The 15,960-nt window shown below is 42.0% G+C and overlaps 1 protein-coding gene across 2 annotated transcripts; it reads right to left on the reverse strand.

Moving 5' to 3' along the window:
- Nucleotides 1-1,820: 1,820 nt before the first annotated feature.
- Nucleotides 1,821-14,591, reverse strand: serbp1b (SERPINE1 mRNA binding protein 1b). Of its 2 annotated transcripts, none has more exons than XM_050032508.1 (9): nucleotides 14,214-14,591; nucleotides 13,341-13,521; nucleotides 12,040-12,180; nucleotides 11,515-11,586; nucleotides 9,556-9,630; nucleotides 7,714-7,891; nucleotides 7,142-7,207; nucleotides 5,550-5,747; nucleotides 1,821-3,587 (listed from the first exon to the last, which is right to left on the reverse strand). In XM_050032508.1, exons 1-9 carry the CDS (start codon nucleotides 14,467-14,469, stop codon nucleotides 3,528-3,530), a joined length of 1,227 nt encoding a protein of 408 aa, XP_049888465.1. In that variant the 5' UTR covers nucleotides 14,470-14,591; the 3' UTR covers nucleotides 1,821-3,527. The 2 variants fall into 2 exon arrangements, with proteins under 2 accessions (XP_049888465.1, XP_049888466.1); XM_050032509.1 differs by having other exon boundaries at nucleotides 5,550-5,744; nucleotides 14,214-14,590.
- Between the last annotated feature and the right edge of the window lie 1,369 nt (nucleotides 14,592-15,960).

The following is a 15,960-nucleotide window of genomic DNA, read 5'->3' on the forward strand; positions in this document are numbered from 1 at the left end:
GGGGAGTAGCTAAAATTGTGTTGTGTGGACTTGGTCTAAGCCCCTTGCAGAGTTATGGCAGACAGCAGGAAGACCGTAGATATTGGCAGAATTTGAGAAGTGTGTTGAGTCAGAATCACAGATTGCACCTTTGAAAGGTACCTCAAAATATTATTACTCTACTCAACTTTATAAATCTTAAAAAACTCTTCGATTAATTTCCGTCACAGACCGATTTCCAGCGTTGGACTAAGTTAGTGTGATATGTGATCTCGATCGTGTGGTGTACGATGGTCATAAACTCAGTCCAAGTCTTTTTCTTGTCTTGACGTTTCCACAAAATCCAACATGTTCAATTTTATTGAAAGTTTTCAGTCTTGGCTCATGTAAAGACTGAAGTTCAATGATGTAAACAGGCCAGCACCAAACAGGAAGTCACAAACCGGAGAGACAGTAAGGGAGGTGGTAGAAGAAGGTGAAGGGAGGTGCAAGAAGGTGAACAAGTCTTGGTTCTCTTAGACCAGGAGGCAACCTGCAGCTCCTGAGCCGCATGCATCTCCTTAGTCGCTCTCCAGTGGCTTTGACAGAAAATTATATGTAAATGACATTTAAATTTTCATTTATTGTTGAAGGCCTAAAAGTGATTCTTGCATTCTTCAACTGTAAAATTACGTAGCCAACACACCAAATCATAAAATGTTTTAACATTTCATCAATTAAAATGTGTCATACGTCTGTGGCCTGGCGCCTTTTCCACTAAAAAAAAAAATCACCAGCGATGGCTACAGTAGTCTTGAGTCTCCCTAACTGGGCTAGCTGTGGATGCCGAATCCAAAAAGGGAAAGCGTCAGGGGAAAATAGAGAATTTAATAGTGCGTGGACAAATTTGTTTGCCAATATTGGCAATGCTGCAAAGTCAAAAATAGCCCACTGCACAATAGCCACCTTGTGTTTAACATATTAATGAATGCTCATTTAGATCTATTAGTAATGTTGATAGGCTAAATTCAACTTTAAAGGCTGTATTACCTTTATCATGAGACTCATATGTTTCGTGGCTCAAGATTTTGGCCACAAATGAAAGTAAAGGTTGCCGACCTCTGCCTTAGACTGTGGAAAAGGAGGAGAAACTGGTGGAGCTGGGGAGTGAACAAGTCTGTGTTTAATCTGGTGTAACTGTTTCACCAACCAGCACTTATTTTAGGGAGAAATCTTAATTGTTGAAACAGTTCACCTCTCATTCCCACGGTCTCCTCGCACAAAAATAGCACAGCTAACCAACAGAGGCTGGCAGCAAGATGAGGAGACAACATCTAACGTTTGTAGTTTGTATGCACAGTTTATCTTTATAGGTTACAATGATGCTGAATTAACAGGAATACTGTCGACACGTCTTTATCTCCTGTTCCTAGAGTTTGTTTTTGCAGACATGTTAGGAACAGTTAGTCACATTTCTCAAGGGCGTTTGGCGTTCCAAGAGCAGGATGGGAAATGATCTCAAAAGGAATCTGGTTGTGCCACTAGTGACCCTGCAAAATCTAACAGTGTGAGACTAAAAACTCAGTCGATAGCTGTGAGAAGGTGTCAGACTTCAGTCTTTTAGGTCTCTTCAACGTCTGAGTGTACAGTAGGCATTAGATGTACCTAAACTGGCAACTAGGTGTAAATCGAAACCTTCTGGATTGCCTGGATCGCTCTAAAATGTATATCGGATGACTATGGAAAAGCACATCATCATAACGTCAATATCCTTCGAGCAATGAAGAGTCAAAAGCACATTTGTTTACACCTTTAAAATCACAGTTCTGATTTTAAACAACCCAACAGCCATTGGCAGAGTACATGTAACACCTCTAAAGCAATTTATTAGAACAGGGATGTTTGCAGAGAAACTTTCACCGTCATGTGGCTCAAACAGTCCTACAAGAAAACCGCTCCAGCCGTCTGTATCAGTGCATCGCCAGCAAGTCTTTGCAGAACACAGCATGTAAAGCTTTAAATTCACTCCATCGTAAATGTTCATAACGTCCCCCCACCCACCACCCCGCCCCACCCCCCAACTGAAATATACCCGCTTCATTAAAAGAAAACGCTCGCTGGGAACGCTGACACAGGTGGCTGAAAGCACCATTAGCTTACATTACATTCTGTAGCTCGTGATTGTTCCACGATGACAGCCGACATTTCTTTCAGACAAATTATGCATTGGTGCTGCTGCACTGACAAAATAAAAATTAAAAAAAACAAAACCAGCAAATATGGTTTACAGAAGAGGAAGGGGGGAACAATCGTCAAAGAGGACTGGTGCTGATAAAACCAAGTGCTTCGAGATCTGAAAGACATTGGAGATTCTCTAAGAGCAAGATATGTCCACGGTCTACCTACCGTCCTCACCTAGATTTCAACAATCACATCTTAAAAGACAGTATCAACTACTTCAGGTGAGAACTTTTGAGAGTGCCAAGTTCAGAGCAGAGGAATACTTAAATTCTAAGTAACTAGCTGTCAGATTCACACATTCAGTCTCACACTTTGTTGCGCACTCACACACACGCGCACACACACTCACACTCGCACACACTCACACTCGCACACACGTATCCTTAGCAAAAAAATACAATATTTGCTTAGTGGTCCTGAAGAAACGAGTAGCACAGTCTGTATGACCTACGAGGACCAGCCTAAAGATATACACATTGGGCCCTGGGACACCCTGAAAACACAGGTAGCACATCTGGATCACGGGATACAAAGCATCACTAACCACTGGTCCACCAAAAAAAGGCAAGCTATTTAAAAAAAAAAGAAAAGAAAAGAAAAGATAAAGGAAAAGAGGCATTTACTTTCACTGCACGACAAGCAGAAAAATATCGAGCTTTAGTAGGAAGTCACTTTGCCTGATCACCCATCCAGAATTTGTGCCTTGCAAAAAGAGGATGGGTAGTCAGGAGCAGAGTAATTACACTTTAAATGCATGTTAAGCCATACTTCAGATATCTAGTACGAGTATCCTATGTAGTGTAGTGCTACCACATCAGTGTGTATTACTGGGAGGAAAACTCCAGTACAAAGTCTTTTCTAAGATGACCCCATAATACTGAGCTGAAGTCATGAGGGGGAGGAGGAAAGCACAAAAGCTTCAGGGGGGGAGAGATACACACACTTCAACCTAACCGCAGAAATGCATAATTTCAAGCAGCACAAAAAAAATATCAATGAAGTATGCATAATCTCTGAAAAAAAAAGAAAAAAAAAAAAAAGTATGAAAACATCCCTGCTTTCATGTTCCTAAATACAAAACTTCAGTGTAACAAGAGGTCCTTTTCCCGCCTTTTTTTTTGTCTTTTGTTCTCCTTTAAAACAGGTAAAATTTTAGTCCTCTGGTGGTGTGAGTGGTATGGGATGACAGTCTTTCTTTTGTCATTTAAAATCTTTTTTTTTTTTTTCTCTGTTTTCTTATATACTTGAAGATGTGGTAAGCATGCAAGCCTCGTAGAGGAGGGGCCCCGGAAGGGCTGATGGGTGGGCTGGTGGTGGAAAAGGAGCCTTTAGGCCAGAGCTGGGAAGGCCTCAGGATCATCCACGTTGGGGACTGACACACCACTAGCCTGAGGGGACAGACACACAACAAACAGGTCAAGGTTAAGGGAGCTATGATCAATATTTTCACACTAGAAAACTACACTCATAAGTAGGGATGCACAGATTTATTGGCCGCACATGGGTAGCCAGGATGGAGGTGCAAATGTTCAGGGCGGCCTGAAGGGGACCCCTCAAGAACAGGGCCTTTGTACATGGGGTACCTGCTCTACCAAGTGAGCTACTGGGCGCCCCCTAGAGACGATTTACGGACTAAACATTGCTTTGCTGACCTACAGCCAATTTAGAGACACCAATTAATGTGCGTGTGTTTGGACTGTGGGAGGCTATCAACCCAATTGTTTTTTTAAAGATCAGTGCATCCCTACTTAGGAGAGAGCAGATCTCCACCAGGTGTGTCTGGAGGCGTGTGGGTGTAGAACACAGAGTACAGAGAAGGCTGTGTGTCCAGTGTGTATCATGACTAAGTGGGTGAAAGCAAATAATAGAACAGCTTAGGACAGTCTGGTATAGTTTACAGATTACATCACTTCACTGTAATGCAAAATACACTGTTGGAAAGATGGTCTTTTCACAAGTGGGAAAGCTGTGTACTCATCACTGCTAGTTGGTGATTCATGCTTTTTTCTCTGTGATTTTGTCCATCACTTACAGGCCCAACTGGCAAGAAATCAGCAGTCAATGACCGTTTAAAACAGTCAATTAAGCGGGTTTTTCAACAACTGTGAATCACTGCAACCAAGTGAGGTCATTAAGCATACAGTCATAAATGTGCACAAAAAATATTAGGCTGATTGGCCCAGTAGTTAGTGAGATAAGCTGCGGACAGACAGATACACACACGGCTGGCGGAGATTATAATGAATCACATCACACATTTTTTGCTTTTAATACCTTACTTACATGTATCATTATAATATTGACTGATTACTTTCTCTTTGGAACTTAAACATGCTTTCCTACAAAACTCATTTTTAATTTATCATTGTTAAAACAGAAAAGGAGCAGTACAAGATCTCCCAAAACTGATAAAAATATTAGTCAAATCCGTAAATATCGGATTTAAGTAGAGCTGAAACTGTAAATTGATTAATTAAATGACCAGAAATTTGTCTGCAACAATTTTGGTAGTTGTTTAAGTAATTTTTTAGGCAAAAAATAATTTTGATTTTTGCTCTTTTTCTTAGTTTTCTATGATTGTAAGTTAAGTTTCTTTGGATTTGGACTTTTTTATTGCCACTCAGAATAAAATTTAAGACCAGTTTTAAGAAAAAATTAAAGAGAAAAGGAAAAAAAACATGAACCGAAATATTAAATATTTAACCATATATTTATTGTCACTAAAAACATGACTTTTTGGAGATATCTTTTTAAAGCTACCAATTATTTCAAATTTTACAATGCAAAGTCAGAAAAAAAAACAATTCATAAAATCCTACTTCCCATGTTTTAGTATTTTTTAGACTTGAAAGACTGATTTTAGACATTTTAAAACTAATTAGGGCATTATTTTTAGATGAAAGGAGAGCAAGAATATTTAATATACCAGGTTAGGCTTTAGAAAACTGTGAGGATCATTATTTTCCAACATTTTAGAAACCACACACTGAGAAAATAACTGTCATATTGATTGATAATGAATGTAATTGTTAGTTGCAGCTGTAGAATAAAGAATATTTAAAACAAGTTTTCAATAACCAGCAGTTAAATACTATTATTTGTGACTTACGTTAAACTGTAATGACACACTATCACTCCACAAATCCACCTGAGCACTGACATGAGGTCACTCTGTGAGTCTCGCATCACGGGGCATACTGTCACTGCTCTGTTATTTCAGGGCCGTAGTGGTTCCACAGCAGGTTTTCCAAGTCAGTGGTTTTACAGCCTGTTCACAGTCACTGAGCTAAATCCTCTGTGAGGGACACTAAACCTTTGTTGGTAGCAACTACAACAGCTTTCATTGTTACCTTTTCGGACCGTCCTCCCCCGCGTGCCGTCCTGCTGCCTCCCCCACCACCGCCGCGGCCTCCCCTGCCTCCACGAGCACCCCCACGCCCGCGGCCAGGGCGGCCCAGGTCGCCAAAGTTGATCTCCAGCTGAGATGTGATGTCGTTGGCTGGTTTGCGGAAGTGGTGGTCGCTGGACTCATCAGGGGCGCCAGGCTGCTAAAAACAGGTGACAGTTTGTTAGACATTAACTGCACTCTGTACTGAGAGGTTTGTCTTAAACTTCTTCCACTTCACAAGGACGCCAGCGTCCTAAGCTGACCCTACGCTCTTTCAGAGGCTGTGGTGAGTTGAGCTTTAAAACTAGAGTAAGATACTGGTATCATAGCAAACTAGAGAACCAATTGTCCATGTCATGCCAGCTTCTCGAGTCGGGGGTTAAATAACGCTCAGAAATCAGGCTAAATTGTGGCAGGGGAAAAACTGGCATGGCCATTTTCAAAAGGGTCCCTTGACCTCTCACCTCAAAATATCTGAATGAAAATGGGTTCTATGGATAGCCACGACTCCATAAACAGTTACTGAATAGCATAAATTAGGTGTGACTGGAAAGGTGAGACTCTTGTGGATTAAATGAGCCCAATGTTAGGGTGCTTTCAGACCTAGAGTTGCTTTGGTCTGAATCAGGGACTAATATTGATACAAAGTTGTGTAATTGCCTAGAGGTGGTTCATGTTCTCACAGCAGCATTTACAAGCTGACCAGATCAAATGCCTTGTGTGAGAAAGCTGCTCTTGATTGGTCAGAATTTCCATGCGGGAAAAATCCAGGAAGTAAACAAAACGTTGAAGAAGAGTACACTTGCAAGATGTGCTGAATGTGCATATTAAGGCAGTACAGGAGGAGGCGCACATTAATAATCCTCCAGGACTGTAACATGCTCATGTTTAACCCAAACAATGTGTCATGTGACTGCAGTTGGTTCAGATCCAGGTCAGAACACGTTCTCACCACAAACGAACCGCACCAGAGTTCGTTGTAACCAGCTGAGACCACCTCTTCAAGAAGGTCTCAGTCCAGTTGTTTTGGTGCACACCTGAGTGTTATTGCTGTGTTCATACCTGCCTAAATGAACAGCACTTAAGGGGCAAATGAACATGACTATGACTGAACCGAACCAAACAGGGCAGGTGTGAAAGCACCCTTATTTGTACGATGACGTTAGACTCAACAGTAGTCATTTCACTGAAGTGAGACCATGTTTTTGAAACCTGACCTCACTGTATAAAATGACCTATTATGACCTCTGAGATAATCACAGCTTCATGAAACTTTACAGCTACGAACTAGAGACTTCAAGCATTCAGAGGACATATGGCTTTCGTGGGTATACTGACTGACTGACTGACTGACTGACTGACTGACTGACTGACTGACTGACTGACTGACTGACTGCCCCCCCTAAAAAAGGACAAAAATGGGACTATGGCAGGGAGGAGGTAGTGGACTTAAACCACTCACCATTTCCTAACAGGTGGTTTAATACAGACTGTTACCAGTGAAAGTTTTCATTTCCTGTGTGGATGAGAGATCAGTGTGAAAGCTGCGGGCACCTTGTTGTACAGAGTGGCTGGCTCTGCTTCTGTCTCTGCGGCGTCGATCAAAGCACCAACAGGCCTCTGAAATTCAAACACAACAGAGGGTTTTTCATTAACACCGTGTCAGATGAGCTGGCGACACACAGGAGGATATGCATCTGAAACTAAGTTTGTACGTGCTACACAGAAGTCGAAGCCGTTTGAAGGAGAAATGTGTTAATTTTTTTCACAGCAATTTAAAATAGATGTTACAGAGGGAATTATGATAAATTATATATCATAAAAAAGACTTTGATGCAGTTATTTCTTCAAATGTTTTTCATGTAAAAGAATATTATGATAAAGGTTGTTTGAATTTGTGTTATAGTTAACAAGAATGAAATGAATTGTTTAAAAGCCACATTATATTATTTTTGCCTGGTTAAAATCCAGGTCTAAGGGTAGGTTCCCACACCAAGGGGGAAAAAGACCAACAGCTGATCTATGTGTGATGAAGCTGAAACCTGGGTCTGCACAGAGCAGGTGTAAACAGCTGCAGGAGATTAAAGGTTTCTATTCCTTTTCATATCATAAATCACCACACTCACATCTTCACTCTTGGACTTGTGCAGCACGTAGCCTTTCTTCCACTGGCTGTCTGCTCCTTCGTTGGGCTTGCGGATGTTGAACTCCACCTTGGTGCGCTCCTTGTCCTGCATGGCCTTCCACTCGTCCAGGGTCATCTCTTTGGGGCCTTCGTTTTTAACTTCTTCGACCTCGTTCTCCCTGGAAAGCCAGCACACAACAACAACAATGTAGGACCTGGAACCTCCAACTGCCAATCCTCTTAGCTCTATACATGCTCTCTAATCCTGAGGCCAAAAGGTCACAGACAATGTTGATCCCATTTGTGCTAAAGCTTTGTGATGAAAACGCACATGCAGAGATAGCGTTTGTTAGCGCTGGCCGATAAAACAATATCAGCTGGGAACACGATCAAATTTATGTTGATGATGATAAGCTTTGGCTACTTTCACTCGATATAGACCGATTCAACAGCTTAACACACAGCAGAAACAAACAGGACAATAGTCTGCTGCCTCTCTTCTCCTCTCTGCTCTGTCACTGCCTGTTTGCAGGAGGGCAACATTATCGTCGACACACACAGAATGGACAGGAGCGTAACTTCAGATTGAGCCCACAGAGGAGGCAATGAAACAGACTTTAAGGTATTTTTCACTGGAGTCAACACGGGGACGGCATGATCAATTTATCAAACACCTGTTGAGCAGGCAGAACACAAACTTGCAGGGATGCGGCGCTCTGGCTATTCTGCCCGCAGTAACCTGCTGTCTCATCTTAATGAACACCAGCATTGTTTTACACAGCCTGGCAGTTCTTTAGGTTAAAGTGCTGGAAGTGAACTTAACGTTATTCTCTAAAAATGAGGAATTATTTAATATATTCTTTTTTCATTCACAATATATATATTCTGAACCCAGCCATGTTTAAACAGTTAAATGTTTGCTGTTCTCTTCTGTAAGTTATTAAACTACACTCTAAAGTCAAAAGGGTAACGTCGCTATTTTCCAACCTGCAGGGTCCAGGTTTCCCTGTGTTTTTGAGTCTAAGTGACCAATCCAAACAATTTTCAAAAGTTAGTCTAGTATTCCATGAGAGCGCTGCAGCCAGCAGCGGCGAAACAGGCTGCAATGTAATCCCTGCATTCAATTATGCAACGTCAATTCACGTCCGCTAAAAGTGCTTTGGTTTTGTCACTGACAGGCTCAGATTGTTATTGTAAGTGTCTGACAACATTGTGGAAAGGATCCCGACGGAGATAGACCTTTTTGTTAAAGAATAGGATCCTTTTTCTTTAACCTGAAACAGCCCCAAAATCGCTATTGTCAAAACCACCAGACTCCATTTAAATAAATGGTAATTTTATCATCGTAAAACACACTTCATCTAAAGTCAACAGAACCAAAGTAAAATTCACAAAAACTGTCTTGCTTTGTCTTCTCACTGTTCCAACAATTGTCACCTCTAGTTGGTTGAAATAAACCCTTAATTCGCCCAGTTAGATGTGGAAAATATTCTGGCTTTATGCATGCTTAAATTACTATTTAAATGGAGTCTGGTGGGTTAGAAGATGGCGACTTTGTAGCTGTTTCTGGTTAAACAAAAATGATCTTACTCTTTAACAAAAAGGTCTATCTCTGCAGGGATCCTTTCCATAAGGTTGTCAGACACTTAGAATAATAATCTGAGCCTATCAGTGGCAAAAACAAACACTTAAACTGGACATAAATTGACAGTGCATAATAGGTAAACACCAGTGTGATGACATTTTACTCTGTAGCTTAACGCAACCTTTTCTGGAGTTGTTAAGCAGATGAGATCCATAAACTGAACATCCACCTGAAACCTGACAGGAAATGGATACTCACTTGTTCTCAGAGCCGGCGGGTGCATTTTCCTCTCCCTCTGGGGTCGTCTCTGGAGCAGCAGTCTGTTCAGCCTCACTGGGAACAAAGACACACAGCCACCTTGTCAATACTGATACATTTCCTCCAGCTGAAAGACTATCTCTTAATGCCACCTTTCCAAGATAGCTCACAAATGTACGTACACCAGCACGCTCTACACTGTGCTGCATTCATTTTATCTAATGTTATTACAAAACTGATATGTAAACATTTCAGAGTGAACACATCTGCATTGTTCTCTTGGTGTGTGTTCCATAACCTTTAAAGCACGGTATGATCCTGACACTAGGCCTGGATAACAATATCCAATAATACTTCTGTTGGATGTTATTTTGTCCCAGAATTATTGCAATAAAGAGTATTATTGTCATTTTGAGGCCATTTTGTGCCACCGATATAATAAAAATATAACAGCATAATAATATAAGTACACCCTTTCAAAGAGCAATGAACTTTAAAAGTAATATTCATAGCTTTGTTTTCATTTATAATCACTTTAAAATAAGAACCACTGTGCTTTTGCTACCTGAGAATGAGCCCTTCATATCGACATACAGAGCGGTTCCACTACTATGTTGTTTTACAGTAGCCTAGAATGAACAAAACAAACACCGGCTCTAGATAGGGCCCTTTGTGTTTTTGTATCAGCCACTGTAGTTCTCCTACACGCTTGGCACAAGGGATACGTTTCAGTTCTGCAGCCTCACCACTAGATGGCACTAAATCCTACACACTGGACCTTTAATACAAAAGTTGGCAAACAAAAACAAAACCAAGTGATGCCTCTTGCAACTCAAAGACAAGCTTAGTGAAGCTCGAAGAAGGCCTGGGAGACTGACGTTTTGCCGGAGTGGAGGATGAAGTTGTTGGAACTACAAACAACGGACTTCATGGCTTGTGGCCAGAGGTTGGCAAGCCAACAACTATCAGAAACGTGCCTATTTCACTCCAAGGACACATTCACACTGGCGCTATTTGGTCCGCTTTAAACGAACCCTGGTCCGCTTGAAAACTGGGGGTCCTGGTTCACTTGCAAGTGAACCCTGGTGCAGTTCGCTTACAGTGGGAAATGCAAATGGACTATCCAGCAAACCAAAGAAGGGGATGGATTTCCGTTTTAGACTCTGGCCAATCGATGAGCCAGGTTTTCTTCTTCCTCATGCTTTTCTTCTTCTTGGTCAGCGGTCGTTTCAGGCAGTACCGCTCCCAAACGAGCAGCTGTTGTAATTGCGTGACGTTGTCCAGGCTGTTTGGTCCACTTTAAAAAGTGCAGTGTGAAAGTGAACCAAACTAAATTAAGGTGTAAACTTTTTTTGGCATTCCCCGCCTAATCAACCCGAGTCCCCCGGACTATCCTGGTGTGAATGTGTCCTAAAAGCGCAGCTGCAGGCTACCGGTAAGCTACGCTGTGTCATCTTTGATGTGTTGTTAGATTTTTCTTCAGGCTCACGCAAGTAGGCAGGGGTGGAGTCTTAAATGGTCGGGAAAACTCTGCTTTTCATTCTGGTAACATGTTGGCGAAAATGTTCCAGGGTTGGAAATTAACATTTTTGTCCACCTGCTACTGTGGCTGGTGGATTCCAAAATCTACCAGCCAGTCAATAGATTACCATCATTTTTCTGACTCGTGATTGAAGCAAACACAATGGGCAATATCGAGGTCAGCAAAATGATCAAGGTCATGTCTGTATAGCGTACAATAAGTCGATAATATAATCATTGAGACAGGCCTATTGGACACTATTGTGTAAAATGTTCCATTAAAACTAGAGCACTTCTTTATCTTAACACAAAAATAGAGCCACATCACAAAGACCACACGCAGTACACAAAGACTGTACAGACATCAGATGTGCATCATTATCCCGCAGACAGTAACGCTCAGATAAACAGGCCATGTGTCTGCTCTTGAACACTCACCTCACTTCATCCTTCACGGTGCCCCAGTTGTGCGAGCCGCTGCCACTGCGCTTCTCCTCAGTTTTCTGATTGCTGGAGCAAACAGAAAGGAAAACACACACACATAAACACACTTATGTGCACAGCCTAAAAATACTTACAGCCCACAATGAACAGTAATTCTACACCCAACAACAACAACCCATGACCTCGGGTCAAAAGCAGCTTAACTGAGATGTCATTAAGAAACACTTTCTAGAGATGTCATTGGGTCAGACTGTTATTCAGTGTAAAGTATAACTGTATACAGTATAACTGCTAATTGATTTTTTTTTTTAGGTCAGTCTGGCTTTGGTTACAAACAAACACAAACACTAACGCCTGGTTCTGGCGTCCTTTGGCAGTTAAAGCCTTGAAGAGTTAAAGAGCTTGAGAAGGTGCCTCTTGATAATAAATACAGATTCAACAATGGGATGCTTTGGTGAGTGCTCATTTCTATTTATACATTCGCTGGTCTGCTGAGGTCTCAGTCGAGGTCTGACTCACGATTTGTCACTGCCGCTGTGTCTGTCGAAGTCTCGTTTCCCACGGGAGTCAAAGCCTTCTCCTCTGCCCATGCCCCGTCCTCTTCCACCACGCCCACCCCGGCCGCCACCACGCCCTCTCGGGGGCCTGTCTCCAGAAGGCCTGACGGACAGAAACACACACCAAAATATTATTTAAAAAAGTGTTAGGACGACCTTATCAGTTGGGTATCGGATGATATTCACCCTGTTGACTGCCATCACCTATTGGCAAATAAGATGGCATTCACCGATGGTAGTAGCCGATGTTTTCCTGTTGTGTCATGTCAATTTTGCACGCTAAAAGCAAGGCTCGAGACTAACATCGTCCCACAGACAATAACGCTTCATTGTAAACATCAATTCCGTTCAGCTATGTGCACTCAAACTTTTAAGGGGTATTAGTGTAAGTGTTAAAGTGTATTGTGGTATCTAATATAGTACATGTATTGTGGTACGTGTAAAGTGGGATGTGTATTGTGTTTATAGTGTACAGGGGTTTTATGATGTTTTAAACTGTATATTTCTAATAACATTCTATGTCTATTAAAAACTATAAAAGCCCAACTAAGGCCAAGAGTTGAAAATTATAAATAATAATTAAATACAAAATAAAAAAATAAGTCGGCAGGAGCTAGTTAACGTTAGCCGCTAGCAGCCGGTGGCCAGAAGTAACAGCTAACGGAGGCTTTACTGAGTTTCAACATGATGCGTTCAAGCTCTATTCAGTAAAAATGAGTCGCAGAGGAAGATAAATTACAATGATAGCACGATGTGTTCAAATGTAATAAATTAAAATACGTTTTTCATGTTAAAGGTCATATTTAAAGTTGTTTCATAAATGTGCACGGTTGAATTTGTGCCCATTCAAAGAGAGTGTAATGAAAGGCTGAATTATTTAAGTTATTTTCTATCACTAAGATTTCTTTGTTTCCCTGGCACAAAGGGGGGATAAATAACAAAAACAAAACAAACGACAACAAAAAAAACAACAGTTGCATCAGCCCAAAATTTCTCAGCCGAGGTGTGACCAGCACTTATCTTATCTTTACAAGCTCATGTGACACACATGCATATCCGTTCCTAATGTCAGTGACAGTACAAAGTTTCACAAACACATCCACACAAGGCTGTGTAGTGATACTGAGGTAAGTGAGCTACTATAATATCAAATCCTAATCTTCCATGCATACACCCCCACAACCATCCTGTGATGGTACCAGACAGCCTTGAGCTTATCAGCATGTTTAAATATGCTCTTCATCAGTTACCACAGCTACCCACTTGTCTGCGGAGAACTCTCCACCTCCCTCGGGCTTGTCTTCGGCAGGCTTCTCGAAGCGGCGCTCGCGGGGAGGTCTCCGGTCAGGCCTCTTGTCTCCAAGTCGCCCTTCGCCCTGCCCACCCTGATGCTGGGAACCAGGCTGGCCCTGCTGGTCTGGTCGTCGGCCCACTCGCCTGATACCTGACAAGGAGAGGAGCACACACATGGAGTCAAACCTCATATCTGTTTGTGTAACACCTCCTTAGTGTGGTTATTAGTGCATGTTGATGATGTGCAGTAAAGTGCATACTGTGATGCAAAGCTCCTGTCAGCAGCTTTAACAGCAGCACCCTGCACTTAGTTTCACTGCTCACTGGTAACAATACTGGCTGACACTGGGCCCCTCTCACCATTAACTAGCTGCAGCTGCTGGTGAACTCAATTTTTAAAATCAAAAAGCTTTAAAACATAAGCTCACCAATCCAAACAAAGAGCCGTGTGTCTAGTTTCCCACAGCACGCAGGTGAATTTTGCGCATAACGGAGCTGCGTAGCCAGTGCATGAAGCATCCTCCTCCTCCTCCTCCAGCAGCAGCAGCAGCAGCAGACAGTAACCCTACACTACACCTTCCTACAGGATGCTGCCTGCTGGAAACCATCTGCGACACAGGCTCGCTGCTCTGCTCAGCCCCTCGCAGGTGGGCTCATCTAAGCTGCTTCATAGGTACACCTCTTGGTGTGTAGCTAACCTCAGTGTGTCCGGTTGACCTCACGCTGTGTTTCAGAGCAGCATCAGCTAACGCAGCTAACAGGAGATGCACATGACAGTTGGTAGGATAAAGATGGAAATAAACATTCACAGCACATAACCGAGAGAGGAGGTGATGTTTGTACCTTCTTTCTTCAGTGGGACCGGAGCCTGGGACTCTTCCTTCTTATCCAGCAGCGGGTTCTTTCTGTCCTTCTGTGACTCCTTCTTCGGCTGCTTGGCGGCTTGAGCCGCGGTCTTGGTGGAGCCAGCGGCGGCCCCCTCCTTCTTCTTGTTTTCGGCAGCTTTCAGGATCTCAAACGGGTCGGACTCGTCGTCCAATAACTGGTCGAACCGGTTGGTTACGACGCAGCCGAAGCCTTCTTGCAGTTGTCCGGGCATGATGGCGCCCCTTCAGCGGGATTCACCTCCGATTCTACGAGGCTTGATGCGAACAATTCGCTGGATGCTGCCACAAGATGGCTGGGAGAGCTGCCCCTTCTCTTCCGGTGCGAGCAGCATCCGGGACATCGCGCGGCTCGCACCAATCTGAGCGCACGGTGGCTGCAATGTTTTTATTTACATTATGTAACGATGTGCTCTCACGTCCTCCCTGAATAATCCGGGCTTTAATTTCCGTGAGGAAGTCACATGAAAGGACAGCCTTCAATAGTGTCACATACACCAGCTTCTGCTGTGTAAAGAGGACATGAGGATGTACGGAACGAGACATAATAAGGGACTGTTCGGTGTTTATGAGGGGAGAGGAGGTGGTGCAAAAATGGAGCACATAAAATATTTTTTTAAGCACTGGGGAGGGACCAATGCTTTATTTTTGCTTAGGAGAGGGCCATGGAAATTTTGCATGTATTTTTTTAAAATTATTTTTGGAAGACAAGTTTCTTTAAAAATTGATGTTTCAGATGTTTTTATTGGGTTTTCACATTTCTGACAGTTGTTGGACACATCTTGTGTTAGGAACACTTTTGTCAGAAAAAAAACAAAAAAATCAGATCTTATATTTTATTAAAATATAGCATCATCTTATTCTATTTCTAATTTAAAATTAGTCCANTAAAAATTGATGTTTCAGATGTTTTTATTGGGTTTTCACATTTCTGACAGTTGTTGAACACATCTTGTGTTAGGAACACTTGTCAGAAAAAAAACAAAAAAAATCAGATCTTATATTTTATTAAAATATAGCATCATTTTATTCTATTTCTAATTTAAAATTAGTCCAAAAATAAACGATGACAGTAAAAAACTGAGGCTATTTTCAGTTCCAGGATTTCATCTTCAATTTTTAACTTCAAATCATCAAAGTTTAAAAAATCTAATAAATAATTTATGATGGAAGGAGGGTCATGCATTTTTGGCCAGTCACTTAGAGAGGTTCAAGGAAAATATTTGTAGCTTTGGGATGGGTCCAAATAAAAAAATAAAAACAATTTTCTCTGATAAGTAAAGAACAGTCCCTAATGTGAGAATAATATGCTTGGGTGTATTTAAATAAATATTCCAAGTTGACACATTTCTAAACTCATACACCAATATGAAAAGCTCTACGTGGATACTACACAGTTATCGCTAATAAAAACTCAGTAGTACCTTGTGTGTGCAGCCGCGACTACGCTGATGCTACAGACACACATATCATGAGATTAAGTGGGATTTGTCAGTTTATAAAAAGCAGCAAATGCTGTGTTGAGGGCCAGCGGGGGCACGCTGGGGAACAGCTGCTGGTAACATATCTGACAAGTCTGGCCTCTGTACAGGCAAAGCTGTCACGCTGGCTGAAGATAAATTCAGGCACATTTTCATGTAACTTGAGGCTTTTCTTAAGAGTCATGGATGAAATTGATTTAAAGAAATATTCGGGCCTGAGGCACA

The sequence above is a fragment of the Epinephelus moara genome, chromosome 21 (genome assembly GCF_006386435.1).
Source record: "Epinephelus moara isolate mb chromosome 21, YSFRI_EMoa_1.0, whole genome shotgun sequence".
NCBI classification, from domain to species: Eukaryota; Metazoa; Chordata; class Actinopteri; order Perciformes; family Serranidae; genus Epinephelus; species Epinephelus moara.